At 49.0% G+C, this 15301-nt stretch overlaps 1 protein-coding gene across 9 annotated transcripts in view; it reads right to left on the bottom strand.

Moving 5' to 3' along the window:
* LOC149443599 (inter-alpha-trypsin inhibitor heavy chain H3-like) overlaps nucleotides 1-15301 on the bottom strand; it is a 72773-nt gene that overhangs the window by 16295 nt on the left and 41177 nt on the right. For 3 of the 9 annotated variants that reach the window (XM_089655509.1, XM_089655515.1, XM_089655511.1), the window contains 4 exons: nucleotides 11570-11587; nucleotides 8522-8563; nucleotides 5889-5936; nucleotides 2743-2781 (listed from right to left, as the gene is read on the bottom strand). In XM_089655509.1, the coding sequence (XP_089511635.1) occupies nucleotides 2743-2781; nucleotides 5889-5936; nucleotides 8522-8563; nucleotides 11570-11587 (147 nt within the window). The remainder of the gene's footprint in view (nucleotides 1-2742; nucleotides 2782-5888; nucleotides 5937-8521; nucleotides 8564-11569; nucleotides 11588-15301) is intronic. The other 6 variants (XM_089655510.1, XM_089655512.1, XM_089655513.1 and 3 more) reach the window with 3 other exon arrangements.

The following is a 15301-nucleotide window of genomic DNA, read 5'->3' as shown; positions in this document are numbered from 1 at the left end:
AAAGCTCAGCTTACACAAAGCCTGTCTGACCAAAGACTGCACTGCGTTTATACAATCTCTTAGTGTCTGTGGTGAACATGTGGAATAACGCTCCAGAAAGTAACCCACATCATCCTCTAATAACCACACCAGGGACTCTACCTGGTCTGCACTAAATGGCGGCAAAAATTCATTCCTGCTTTCAGGGGCACCAGATGAAACCAACTCAGCACAAACCTGGATCAAAGGTTGCACCTCAGAGAACTCTGTGCCCTGATCTACTAGGACATGAGCGAGCCGTATACATTCTAGCAGTTCATCCCGGGGATACTCCTTCAGAGCCTGAGAAGCATATTCTCTGTCATCAAAAACCAGCAGCGACAAATACACAACCTCATCAAGATCCATCTTTCCCAGCAACAAGCCAAGATGGCTTCCCCGTGCAGCCACTTCTGGTCAGGTATGGCCTTGGTGTAATGTCAGGGCTCCCGGGTGTGACCAGAGGTGTGTGACTGACGCAGGGAAACGCAGACTTCAGATATGTTATAAACAATATAATTTATTAACACTAACAATACAAACATAAACGCAGTGCAATACTAAAACATAACACAGTGCAAACGAACCAACCAACCACCCACAGATAACAGTACATACAATGCAAGCGTCATCAGGCAGGCCGGGTCAATATCAATCGGGCAGGTAGGTACAGGGGGAGCAAGCGGAGAATGGTCGGGGTCACAGGCCAGGTTCAGCAGGTAGCGGGCAGCGTGGTACAGAGGGTCAGGCAGAGGGGTGGTCAGGGTCACAAGCCAGGGATCAGAACAGGAGAAGTCAGCAGAGGTCAGAATCAAGCAGGGTCAGCAACAAGACAGGAACAGGAACGCAGGTTTACAAGATACAGGGCCCAGGAAAAACACAACACCAAGGCAGAGTCTGCAAGTCTGAATGTCCCTTAAATACACCAGAATAATTAGTTCCAGGTGTTTGACTGGCTGCAAGGTTGAGTCTGATTGCTGGGAGCACCCGCTGGCCAGCCCTGGTACTGCAGCTCATAAGGCAGGTGAGTCCCACTATTGCTGGCCAGTCCATTCCTGACAGGAACGTATGGGATGTACGGGTTGTATGGGATGTACGGGATGTACAGGATGTATGGAACGTATGGGATGTACGGGGTGTATGGGATGTACGGGATGTATGAGATGTTCAGGGTGTACGGGATGTACAGGATGTATGGGATGTTCGGGATGTATGGAACGTATGGGATGTGCAGGGTGTATGGGATGTACGGGGTGTACGGGATGTATGGAACGTATGGGATGTACGGGGTGTACGGGGTGTACAGGGTGTACGGGATGTATGGAACGTATGGGATGTACGGGGTGTACGGGATGTATGGAACGTATGGGATGTACGGGGTGTACGGGATGTACGGGGTGTACGGGATGTACGGGATGTAGGGGGTGTACGGGATGTACGGGATGTATGGAACGTATGGGATGTACGGGGTGTACGGGATGTACGGGGTGTACGGGATGTACGGGGTGTATGGGGATGTACGGGATGTATGGGATGTACGGGATGTCCGGGATGTACGGGATGTACGGGGTGTACGGAATGTATGAGCAAGCAGATAGGAACTGACAGGGAGAATCAGTGAACTACCACATCACATCATTCATTGAGAACTACGAGCCGACAGTCAGGACTTGTAGTTCATTCGTTCACAGTACTCTATAAATGAATGACACGGCTGTGTGGGCGGAGCCCTGCACGGCTGCACTCTATTCAAAAACTGACAGCTTGTATGGGAACTTCTATTGCTGCTGGGGGGTCTTATGTTGCTTTTACGATCTACTATTGAGGGGGAGGGTGCTGACTGCTGGCTTCCGGGAGATCTGTTGTTGTTGCTGGAGAGTTTCTGTGGTGGATCTTTTGTTCCTGGAGGTGGTATTTTGTTGGGGATGGTTCATGGTTGCTGTGTGAGGGGATCTATTGTTGCTGGGGAGGGGTCCATTGTTGCTGGGGGAGAATATTGTTCTGTGGGGGATCTGTTGTTGCTGGGAGGGATCTATTGTTGCTGGGAGAGATCTATTGTTACTGGGGAGGGTATTGTTGTGTGGGGATCTATTGTTGATGGGAGGGATCTATTATTGATGGGAGGGATCTATTGTTGATGGGAGGGATCTATTGTTGATGGCAGGGATCTATTGTTGATGGCAGGGATCTATTATTGATAGGAGGGATCTATTGTTGATGGGAAAGATCTATTATTGATCGGAGGGATCTATTGTTGATGGGAGGGATCTGTTATTGATGGGAGGGATCTATTGTTGATGGGAGGGATCTGTTATTGATGGGAGGGATCTATTATTGATGTGAGCGATCTATTGTTGCTGGCTGCAGGGGATCTATTTTACTGATTTTCTTGTTATCATTCCATAGAGTTTATTTAGCACCACAAAATGATACTTGGTTCTGTATTCTCTAAAAGGGGCGGGACCGGGAGGTGGGTAGAGGGCATAACCAAGGGACGGTGCTCAGAGGTAGGTAGAGGGTGGAACCAAGGGACGGTGCTCTATATGGCGCACTTTATATGACACGCTCTATATGGCGCACTCTATATGACGCACTTTATATGGCGCACTTTATTTGGCGCACTTTATATGACGCACTCTATATGACGCACTCTATATGGCGCACTTTATATGGCGCACTTTATATGACACGCTCTATATGACGCACTCTATATGGCGCACTTACCTGGAATTTGCACGCTGTGGTGTACATAGTTTTTTTTTTCTGTTCCAAAAATGAAAAGAACGCAACAAAGAAACAATTATTCTGTTTGCAGAAACAAGGTGGAGTGAGCCATGTACAAAGCGGGGGATGTGACTTTCACCAAACATTCACTGGAGGCCAATCAGTCACTGGCCTTTAAATTGGTTGCAAACCTCTGAAATGAAAAACAAACACGGCATATCCTTCTATGGTGTGCGCTTGCCTCAATACAAAGCACTGAGTGTGATTTCTGTCTCCTCTCTCAGTCCTTTGCTCTCGGCATGAGTCCCTTCTGAGAGTTTATGCCAACAACACTGAATCCCAGGCGATGGAGGAGCGGGGCTCCAGCACACAGACTGTGATTAACAGCCTCAGCTGTGCATGTTTCCCTATGAGATTGTATAGAGGTGGGTGTGTCCATTCCCTCCACTCAGGTCTCAGCTTACACTCAGCTGCTTGCTCTGTGCTGTGCAGTGTGTGACATCAGATCCCCACCCCCTGCCTCCTGGAGCTGAGAAATGCTGTGTAAATTCTGGACTGATAGAGAGGAAAGAAGGCTGCAGATAAACTGGAACAACTTATGTGGGAGGATTTGCTTCCTCTCTGAGCCTAGTCACTTCACTGGGTATATGGAAACGGTTTACAGCCAGTTTAACCCTGGCCGGATCTAGGGGGGTGCTGGGGTGGGATGCACCACCCCCCAGAATTCAGTTGTTCCCCCCCCAGGTTGGCCTTCTCACAGACGTTGTGCCCGGCTGATGAGCCCCTCTCCCCATCCCCCACACTCAGGGCCGGGAGAAGCGGAGGGCAGTACAATGTAGTGAAGGTTAGAGGACAAATGGCAGCAGCAGAGAGCAGGGAGGAGGTGCGGGCTGTGCTGTGCTCTCCCTTCCTGTCCGAAGACAGAGGATGAGAAGAGCTCTGACATCGGGCCGAACACTGACTGAGGGATTGGGGGGGATTTTGGGGGCTAAGAGGGGTATTTGAGCTTGGAGGGGGAATATGTGCTAAGAGCAGGGATTGGAGGGATTTATGCTAGGAGGCGGGATTTGTACTAGGAGGCAGGATTTGTGCTTAGAAGAGGGATTGGAGGGATTTATGCTAGGAGGCGGGATTTATGCTAGGAGGAGGGATTTGTGCTAGAAGGGGGGATTTGTGCTAGGAGGCGGGATTTGTGCTAGGAGGTAGAATTTGTGCTAGGAGGTGGGATTGGAGGGATTTATGCTAGGAGGCGGGATTTGTGTTTAGAGCAGGGATTGGAGGGATTTATGCTAGGAGGCGGGATGTGTGCTAGGAGGGGGGATTTATGCTAGAAGGGTAGATTGGGGGGATTTGGGCTAACAGAGGGATTGGGGGGGAATTTGGGGGCTAAGAGGGGTATTTGGACTTGGAGGGGGAATTTGTACTAAGAGCAGGGATTGGAGGGATTTATGCTAGGAGGCGGGATTTATGCTAAGAGCAGGGATTGGAGGGATTTATGCTATGAGGCGGGATTTGTGCTAGGAGGGGGGATTAAGGGGATTTATGCTAGGAGGCGGGATTTGTGCTAGGAGGCGGGATTTGTGCTAAGAGCAGGGATTGGAGGGATTTATGCTAGGAGGCGCGATTTGTGCTAGGAGGCGGGATTTGTGCTAAGAGCAGGGATTGGAGGGATTTATGCTAGGAGGCGGGATTTGTGCTAGGAGAGGGGATTTGGGCTAGGAGGCGGGATTTGTACTAAGAGCAGGGATTGGAGGGATTTATGCTAGGAGGCGGGATTTATGCTAAGAGCAGGGATTGGAGGGATTTATGCTATGAGGCGGGATTTGTGCTAGGAGGGGGGATTAAGGGGATTTATGCTAGGAGGCGGGATTTGTGCTAGGAGGTGGGATTTGTGCTAAGAGCAGGGATTGGAGGGATTTATGCTAGGAGGCGCGATTTGTGCTAGGAGGCGGGATTTGTGCTAAGAGCAGGGATTGGAGGGATTTATGCTAGGAGGTGGGATTTGTGCTAGGAGGCGGGATTTGTGCTAAGAGCAGGGATTGGAGGGATTTATGCTAGGAGGGGAGATGGGGGGGGATTTGGGCTAACAGAGGGATTGGGGGGAACCTCCCTCCTCCTGCTGGTGACCCCTCTAGTGATAGATCTATATAGAGGAATCAGGACCTCCTTCCTCCTGCCGGTGACCCCTCTAGTGATATAAAGATCTATATAGAGGAATCGGGACCTCCTTCCTCCTGCCGGTGACCCCTCTGGTGATAGGATCTATATAGAGGAATCAGGACCTCCTTCCTCCTGCCGGTGACCCCTCTAGTAATATAAAGATCTATATAGAGGAATCGGGACCTCCTTCCTCCTGCCGGTGACCCCTCTAGTGATATAAAGATCTATATAGAGGAATCGGGACCTCCTTCCTCCTGCCGGTGACCCCTCTAGTGATATAAAGATCTATATATAGAGGAATCAGGACCTCCTTCCTCCTGCCGGTGACCCCTCTAGTGATAGGATCTATATAGAGGAATCAGGACCTCCTTCCTCCTGCCGGTGACCCCTCTAGTGATATAAAGATCTATATAGAGGAATCGGGACCTCCTTCCTCCTGCCGGTGACCCCTCTAGTGATAGGATCTATATAGAGGAATCAGGACCTCCTTCCTCCTGCCGGTGACCCCTCTGGTGATAGGATCTATATAGAGGAATCAGGACCTCCTTCCTCCTGCCGGTGACCCCTCTAGTGATAGGATCTATATAGAGGAATCGGGACCTCCTTCCTCCTGCCGGTGACCCCTCTAGTAATATAAAGATCTATATAGAGGAATCAGGACCTCCTTCCTCCTGCTAAAGCAATGCACATGCATTTATGGCATGAGGCCAGGCAATGAGGATTGTACAATGGCTTCAACATTCATCCCCACAACTTTTTTTTGTTTGTAAACCAGACTTCTGCCTTCATTTTCAAGGAATTGGATTCGGCTTCATACCTTCCAATGTCCTTCGCTGTAAATCGGTGAAAGGTCACCTAACATTACTGTAGTCTGTTTGCATTAACAAGTCTAATGGCATGAAAAGTGTGAGGCAGACCAAGCAAACAAAAAGCATTGCGTGTATACAACTGTCCATGCCAGGACTGTATGGAACATGTGAGCGTACCTTTCGTGGGAGCAGGGAGCAGCATCGGTGGGACAAGAGCCAGCATATCTGGAAAACAGTTTTTAAGATCAACTGATGTACTCAAAAGCATTATATATATACAGTATCTGGGTGTAAGGGATGTACGGGGTGTACGGGGTGTACGGGATGTACTGGATGCACGGGGTGTACGTGATGTATGGAACGTAAGGGATGTACGGGGTGTACGGCATGTACAGGATGTACGGGGTGTATGGGATGTACGGGATGTACGGCATTTATGGGATGAACGGGGTGTACAGGATGTACGGGGTGTATGGGATGCACGGGGTGTATGGGATGCACGGGGTGTATGGGATGCACGGGGTGTATGGGATATATGGGATGTACAGGGTGTACGGGATGTATGGTGTGTACGGGATGTATGGTGTGTATGGAGTGTATGGGATGTATGGGGTGTACAGGATATATGGGGTGTATGGGATGTATGGGGTGTACAGGATGTACCTGATGCACGGGGTGTACGGGATGCACGGGGTGTACGGGATGCACCTGGTGTATGGGGACGTATGGGATGTACAGGACGTATGGGATGTACGGGGTGTACGGGGATGTATGGGACGTATGGGATGCACGGGGTGTATGGGATGTACCTGGTGTATGGGGACGTACAGGATGTATGGGATGTACGGGACGTATGGAATGTACGGGATGTATGGGACGTACGGGACTTATGGGACGTATGGGATGTACTGGATGTGTGGGATGTACAGGATGTATGGGATGTATGGGACGTATGGGGTGTATGGGATGTACAGGGTGTACGGGATGTATGGGATGTATGGGACATACGGGATGTACGGGATGTATGGGATGTACAGGATGTATGGGACGTAGGGGAATGTATGAGGTGTATGAGATGTACGGGATGTATGGGATGTACGGGATGTATGGAACGTATGGGATGTACAGGATGTATGGGATGTACGGGATGTACGGGATGTATGGGATGTACAGGATGTACGGGGTGTATGGGATGTATGGAACATATGGGATGTACGGGGTGTAGGGGATGTACAAGATGTATGGGATGTACGGGGTGTATGGGATGTATGGGATGTACAGGATGTATAGGATATACGAGGTGTATGGGATGTATGGGGTGCACAGGATGTATGGGGTGTACAGGATGTACCGGATGCACGGGGTGTATGGGATGCACGGGATGTACCTGGTGTATGGGGACGTATGGGACCTACGGGATGTATGGGATGTACGGGATGTACAGGGTGTACGGGATGTACGGGGATGTACAGGATGTATGGGATGTACGGGATGTACGGGATGTACAGGGTGTACGGGATGTACGGGGATGTACAGGGTGTACGGGATGTATGAGCAAGCAGATAGGAACTGACAGGGAGAATCAGTGAACTACCACATCACATCATTCATTGAGAACTACGAGCCGACAGTCAGGACTTGTAGTTCATTCGTTCACAGTACTCTATAAATGAATGACACGGCTGTGTGGGCGGAGCCCTGCACGGCTGCACTCTATTCAAAAACTGACAGCTTGTATGGGAACTTCTATTGCTGCTGGGGGGTCTTATGTTCCTGGAGGAGATTATTGTTCTGTGGGGGATCTGTTGTTGCTGGGGGGATCTATTGTTGCTGGGGATCTATTGTTGCTGGGGAGGGGTCCATTGTTGCTGGGGGAGATTATTGTTGTGTGGGGATCTATTGTTGATGGGAGGGATCTATTGTTGCTGGCTGCAGGGGATCTATTTTAATGATTTTCTTGTTATCATTCCATAGAGTTTATTTAGCACCACAAAATGATACTTGGTTCTGTATTCTCTAAAAGGGGCGGGACCGGGAGGTGGGTAGAGGGCATAACCAAGGAACAGTGCTCAGAGGTAGGTAGAGGGTGGAACCAAGGGACGGTGCTCAGAGGTAGGTAGAGGGTGGAACCAAGGGACGGTGCTCAGAGGTAGGTAGAGGGTGGAACAAAGGGCTGGTGCTCTATATGGCGCACTGTATATGACGCACTTTATATGACGCACTTTATATGACGCACTCTATATGACGCGCTTTATATGGCGCACTCTATATGACACACTCTGACACGCTCTGTATGGCGCACTCTATATGGCGCACTCTATATGACGCACTCTATATGACGCACTCTATATGACGCACTCTATATGACGCACGTTATATGGCGCACTCTATATAACGCGCTCTATATGGCGCGCTCTATATGACGCACTCTATATGACGCACTCTATATGACGCACTCTATATGACGCACGTTATATGGCGCACTCTATATAACGCGCTCTATATGGCGCGCTCTATATGACGCACTCTATATGACGCACTCTATATGACACGCTCTATATGATGAACTTTATATGGCGCACTCTATATGACGCACTTTATATGGCGCACTCTATATGACACGCTCTGTATGGCGCACTCTATATGACGCACTGTATATGATGCACTCTATATGGTGCACTCTATATGGCGCACTCTATATGGCGCACTCTATATGGCGCGCTCTATATGACGCGCTCTATATGACGCGCTCTATATGTCGCGCTCTATATGGCGCACTCTATATGGCGCACTCTATATGGCGCTCTTACCTGGAATTTGCACGCTGTGGTGTACATAGTCTTCTTCTTCTTCTGTTCCATAAATGAAAAAAACGCAACAAAGAAACAATTATTCTGTTTGCAGAAACAAGGTGGAGTGAGCCATGTACAAAGCGGGGGATGTGACTTTCACCAAACATTCACTGGAGGCCAATCAGTCACTGGCCTTTAAATTGGTTGCAAACCTCTGAAATGAAAAACAAACACGGCATATCCTTCTATGGTGTGCGCTTGCCTCAATACAAAGCACTGAGTGTGATTTCTGTCTCCTCTCTCAGTCCTTTGCTCTCGGCATGAGTCCCTTCTGAGAGTTTATGCCAACAACACTGAATCCCAGGCGATGGAGGAGCGGGGCTCCAGCACACAGACTGTGATTAACAGCCTCAGCTGTGCATGTTTCCCTATGAGATTGTATAGAGGTGGGCGTGTCCATTCCCTCCTCTCAGGTCTCAGCTTACACTCAGCTCCTTGCTCTGTGCTGTGCAGTGTGTGACATCAGATCCCCACCCCCTGCCTCCTGGAGCTGAGAAACGCTGTGTAAATTCTGGACTGATAGAGAGGAAAGAAGGCTGCAGATAAACTGGAACAACTTATGTGGGAGGATTTTTTCCTCTCTGAGCCTAGTCACTTCACTGGGTATATGAAAACGGTTTACAGCCAGTTTAACCCTGGCCGGATCTAGGGGGGTGCTGGAGTGGGATGCGCCACCCCCCAGAATTCAGTTGTGCCCCCCCAGGTTGGCCTTCTCACAGACGTTGTGCCCGGCTGATGAGCCCCTCTCCCCATCCCCCACACTCAGGGCCGGGAGAAGCGGAGGGCAGTGCAATGTAGTGAAGGTTACAGGACAAATGGCAGCAGCAGAGAGTAGGGAGGAGGTGCGGGCTGTGCTGTGCTCTCCCTTCCTGTCCGAAGACAGAGGATGAGAAGAGCTCTGATATCGGGCCGAACACTGACTGTACCCCCCCCCCCCCACCGTGTACTGCTGCCGGGAGATAGTTTGCAGGTAAGGATAGAGTGTGTGAACGATCCGATGTCAGAGCGATCCCTTCCCATCTGCTGTACAGAGGAGCGCTCTAATGATAGGATGGGGAGAGCACAGCGCGGCCCGCACCTCCTCACAGCTCCTGGGGGGTTGGGGAGTGGACCTCATGGTGGGGGAATTGTATTCAATGGGGGGGGATTTATGCTAGAAGAGGAGATTGGGGGAATTGGGCTAACAGAGGGATTGGGGGGGATTTTGGGGGCTAAGAGGGGTATTTGAGCTTGGAGGGGGAATTTGTGCTAAGAGCAGGGATTGGAGGGATTTATGCTAGGAGGCGGGATTTGTGCTTAGAGCAGGGATTGGAGGGATTTATGCTAGGAGGCGGGATTTATGCTAAGAGCAGGGATTGGAGGGATTTATGCTAGGAGGCGGGATTTGTGCTAGGAGGGGGGATTTGTGCTAGGAGGCGGGATTTGTACTAGGAGGCGGGATTGGAGGGATTTATGCTAGGAGGCGGGATTTGTGCTAAGAGCAGGGATTGGAGGGATTTATGCTAGGAGGCGGGATTTGTGGTAAGAGCAGGGATTGGAGGGATTTATGCTAGGAGGCGGGATTTGTGGTAAGAGCAGGGATTGGAGGGATTTATGCTAGGAGGCGGGATTTGTGCTAGGAGGCGGGATTTGTGCTAAGAGCAGGGATTGGAGGGATTTATGCTAGGAGGTGGGATTTGTGCTAGGAGGCGGGATTTGTGCTAGGAGGCGGGATTTGTGCTAAGAGCAGGGATTGGAGCGATTTATGCTAGAAGGGTAGATTGGGGGGATTTGGGCTAACAGAGGGATTGGGGGGGGGATTTGTTGGTTAAGGGGGGTATTTGGACTTGGAGGGGGAATTTGTGCTAAAAGCAGGGATTGGAGGGATTTGTGTTAGGAGGCGGGATTTGTGCTAAGAGCAGGGATTGGAGGGATTTATGCTAGGAGGTGGGATTTGTGCTAGGAGGGGGGATTTGTGCTAAGGGCAGGGATTGGAGGGATTTATGCTAGGAGGCGGGATTTATGCTAAGAGCAGGGATTGGAGGGATTTATGCTAGGAGGCGGGATTTGTGCTAGGAGGGGGGATTTGTGCTAGGAGGCGGGATTTGTACTAGGAGGCGGGATTGGAGGGATTTATGCTAGGAGGCGGGATTTGTGCTAAGAGCAGGGATTGGAGGGATTTATGCTAGGAGGCGGGATTTGTGGTAAGAGCAGGGATTGGAGGGATTTATGCTAGGAGGCGGGATTTGTGCTAGGAGGCGGGATTTGTGCTAAGAGCAGGGATTGGAGGGATTTATGCTAGGAGGTGGGATTTGTGCTAGGAGGCGGGATTTGTGCTAGGAGGCGGGATTTGTGCTAAGAGCAGGGATTGGAGGGATTTATGCTAGGAGGTGGGATTTGTGCTAGGAGGCGGGATTTGTGCTAAGAGCAGGGATTGGAGCGATTTATGCTAGAAGGGTAGATTGGGGGGATTTGGGCTAACAGAGGGATTGGGGGGGGATTTGTTGGTTAAGGGGGGTATTTGGACTTGGAGGGGGAATTTGTGCTAAAAGCAGGGATTGGCGGGATTTGTGCTAGGAGGCGGGATTTGTGCTAGGAGGCGGGATTTGTGCTAAGAGGAGAGATTTGTGCTAGGATAAGAAATTTGAGGAGAAAGAGGATGTGTGTGTTGGGGGGGTGATTTTTTTTTGGGTGGGGTAGATTAGTGCTGGGGGGGAAATTGGGGGGATTTGAGCAAAGAGGTGGGTTGGGGGGGGGCAAAGATTTTTGCTGAGGGGGGGGCGTGCTGATAAGTGTTCCTTTGTTTTTGTGCTGAGACATGATGCTCACATGGTTGGGGGGGGGAGGGGCGCACACAGATCCACACTGAGCATACTGGCTGAGCGCTCTGCTGAAGATCTGCTGCCAAATATCCCATCCACCATTGATTTACTGATCATCGGGGGAGGGGAAGGGGAGGAGCACAAATCTCCCATCTCATCAGTTCAGCGTCATCTATAGGAGGACAGAAGAGAACACAATACTCACGGAAGGCGTCATAATCCACTGAAAGAAAGAAAGAAAACATTACCGGCTGTACAGAAAAGATACCAGAGAGACGGAAGACAACATGGAGGCTGCCACTGAAGACTGGAGGAGCCGCGGGGGCCGTCCTTATCCTTTCCTTAGTACAGAATCCAAGAATAACAATGTAACAAAATCCTATTTATAAAATGTTTGCATAATCCTTTGTTATATTTTCCCTTCTGGATGAATTTGTTTTTTTTTTGTATTATGGGCAGTTAGTAAAATTCCACATTATGGTCCCTAGATGGAGCTGAGGAGCGGAGGAAATACAGACATCTGTAACAAGAGATACAATGTAACAATGCTAGAGGGAATCAGCAAAAGAATGCGGTCGGTCACATGTATGTATTTCCTGTGCTCCTCAGCTCCATCTAGGGACCACAGTGGCTAAATGGTTAGCACTTCCACCTGGCAGTACTCGGGTCATTGGTTCAAATCCCAACCACGGCACCACCTGCCTGGAGTTTGCATGTTTTCTCTGTGGGTTTCCTCCAGGTACTCCGGTTTCCTTCCACACTCCAAAGACATGCTGGGAGGTGAATTGGCTCCTGTCTAAATTGGCTCTAGTATGTGTATGGATGAATGTGAGTTCGAGACCTTAGATTGTACGCTCCTCGGGGGCGGAGCCTGATGTGAATGTACAATATATATGTGAAGCGCTGCGTACATTAATGGCGATATATAAGTACCTGAAATAATGTGAAATTTTACTAACTGCTGAGGGAGCGGAGGAAATACATACATCTGTAACAAGAGATACAATGTAACAATGCTAGAGGGAATCAGCAAAAGAATGCGGTTACATGTATGTTTGTTAATCCCCTCTAGCGTTCTCTAGCATTGTTACATTGTATTTCTTGTTTGGTCCCCAGATGGAGCTGAGGAGTATAGGAAATACATACATCTGTAACAAGAGATACAATGTAACAATGCTAGAGGGAATCAGCAAAAGAATGCGATTACATGTATGTGTTTCCTCCGCTCCTCAGCTCCATCTAGGGACCAAACAAGAAATACAATGTAACAATGCTAGAGAACGCTAGAGGGATTAACAAACATACATGTAACCGCATTCTTTTGCTGATTCCCTCTAGCGTTCTCTAGCATTGTTACATTGTATTTCTTGTTTGGTCCCTAGATGGAGCTGAGGAGCGGAGGAAACACATACATGTAACCGCATTCTTTTGCTGATTCCCTCTAGCGTTGTTACATTGTATCTCTTGTTACAGATGTATGTCTTTCCTATACTCCTCAGCTCCATCTGGGGACCAAACAAGAAATACAATGTAACAATGCTAGAGAACGCTAGAGGGGATTAACAAACATACATGTAACCGCATTCTTTTGCTGATTCCCTCTAGCGTTCTCTAGCATTGTTACATTGTATTTCTTGTTTGGTCCCTAGATGGAGCTGAGGAGCGGTGGAAACACATACATGTAACCGCATTCTTTTGCTGATTCCCTCTAGCGTTGTTACATTGTATCTCTTGTTACAGATGTATGTCTTTCCTATACTCCTCAGCTCCATCTGGGGACCAAACAAGAAATACAATGTAACAATGCTAGAGAACGCTAGAGGGGATTAACAAACATACATGTAACCGCATTCTTTTGCTGATTCCCTCTAGCGTTCTCTAGCATTGTTACATTGTATTTCTTGTTTGGTCCCTAGATGGAGCTGAGGAGCGGTGGAAACACATACATGTAACCGCATTCTTTTGCTGATTCCCTCTAGCGTTGTTACATTGTATCTCTTGTTACAGATGTATGTCTTTCCTATACTCCTCAGCTCCATCTGGGGACCAAACAAGAAATACAATGTAACAATGCTAGAGAACGCTAGAGGGGATTAACAAACATACATGTAACCGCATTCTTTTGCTGATTCCCTCTAGCGTTCTCTAGCATTGTTACATTGTATTTCTTGTTTGGTCCCTAGATGGAGCTGAGGAGCGGAGGAAACACATACATGTAACCGCATTCTTTTGCTGATTCCCTCTAGCATTGTTACATTGTATCTCTTGTTACAGATGTATGTCTTTCCTATACTCCTCAGCTCCATCTGGGGACCATAATGTGGAATCTTACTAACTGCTGAGGAGTATAGGAAATACATACATCTGTAACAAGAGATACAATGTAACAATGCTAGAGGGAATCAGCAAAAGAATGCGGTTACATGTATGTGTTTCCTCCGCTCCTCAGCCCCATCTAGGGGCCGTTATGTGGAATTTTTCTACTGCCCATAATAAAAGAGAAAATAAACCCGTTTTCGCCCCAGTCACACGGAACAAATGTACTTGCGGATTTGCTGGACAAATGTGTCTGTAAATTGTTTATAAATATATTCCATGTTGTAGCTTAGCAGTCTTTGATGTGATGGCTGCGTTTGTTTTCTTTTTCTTTTCTTTTTTTTTTCACCTGGTGATCCTGCCAGTAACACACTTCCTGGCCAAGGGTGACAACGCTCACTCATGAGAAGGAGAAGCATTTTAACCCCTAATACAGGAAGTGTGTTAGGACTACAGCAATCTCCTCCCCCTTTCCTCTAAAGGCGTGGTCTCCAAACTGTGGCTGGGGGGGCCAGATGTGGCCCTTTGCTTGGTTTTATCTGGCCCTTGGGGCTCCCACTGACTCCAACATTGGGACATCATTCCTGCCACTGACACCAACAATGGGGCCAAATCCTCCCTTTTACACGAATTATAGTATACAGTTCCACCCAATATCATCAACGATGGGGCACTACTGCTCCCGATGACACCAACAATGGGGCACAGTTCCTCCCACTGACACCAATGATGGGGCAATATTCCTCCCACTGACACCAATGATGGGGCACTATTCCTCCCACTGACACCAATGATGGGGCACTATTCCTCCCACTGACACCAATGATAGGACACTATTCCTTCCACTGACACCAATGATGGGACACTATTCCTCCCACTGACACCAATGATGGGGCACTATTCCTCCCACTGACACCAATGATGGGGCACTATTCCTCCCACTGACACCAATGATGGGGCACTATTCCTCCCACTGACACCAATGATGGGGCACTATTCCTCCCACTGACACCAATGATGGGGCACTATTCCTCCCACTGACACCAATGATGGGGCACTATTCCTCCCACTGACACCAATGATGGGACACTATTCCTCCCACTGACACCAATGATGGGACACTATTCCTCCCACTGACACCAATGATGGGGCACTATTCCTCCCACTGATACCAATGATGGGGCACTACTCCTCCCACTGACACCAATGATGGGGCACTATTCCTCCCACTGATACCAATGATGGGGCACTATTCCTCCCACTGACACCAATGATGGGGCACTATTCCTCCCACTGACACCAATGATGGGGCACTATTCCTCCCACTGACACCAATGATGGGGCACTATTCCTCCCACTGATACCAATGATGGGGCACTACTCCTCCCACTGACACCAATGATGGGGCACTATTCCTCCCACTGATACCAATGATGGGGCACTATTCCTCCCAATGACACCAATGATGGGGCACTATTACTCCCACTGACACCAATGATGGGACACTATTCCTCCCACTGACACCAATGATGGGGCACTATTCCTCCCACTGACACCAATGATGGGGCACTATTCCTCCCACTGACACCAATGATGGGGCACTATTCCTCCCACTGATACC

Source organism: Staurois parvus, unplaced genomic scaffold (genome assembly GCF_062004578.1).
Source record: "Staurois parvus isolate SC_StPar_1 unplaced genomic scaffold, SC_StPar_1.0 ptg000843l, whole genome shotgun sequence".
NCBI lineage: Eukaryota > Metazoa > Chordata > Amphibia > Anura > Ranidae > Staurois > Staurois parvus.
The sequence above is the reverse complement of the archived record's forward strand: the minus strand, read 5'-3'. Positions and strand labels throughout refer to the sequence as shown.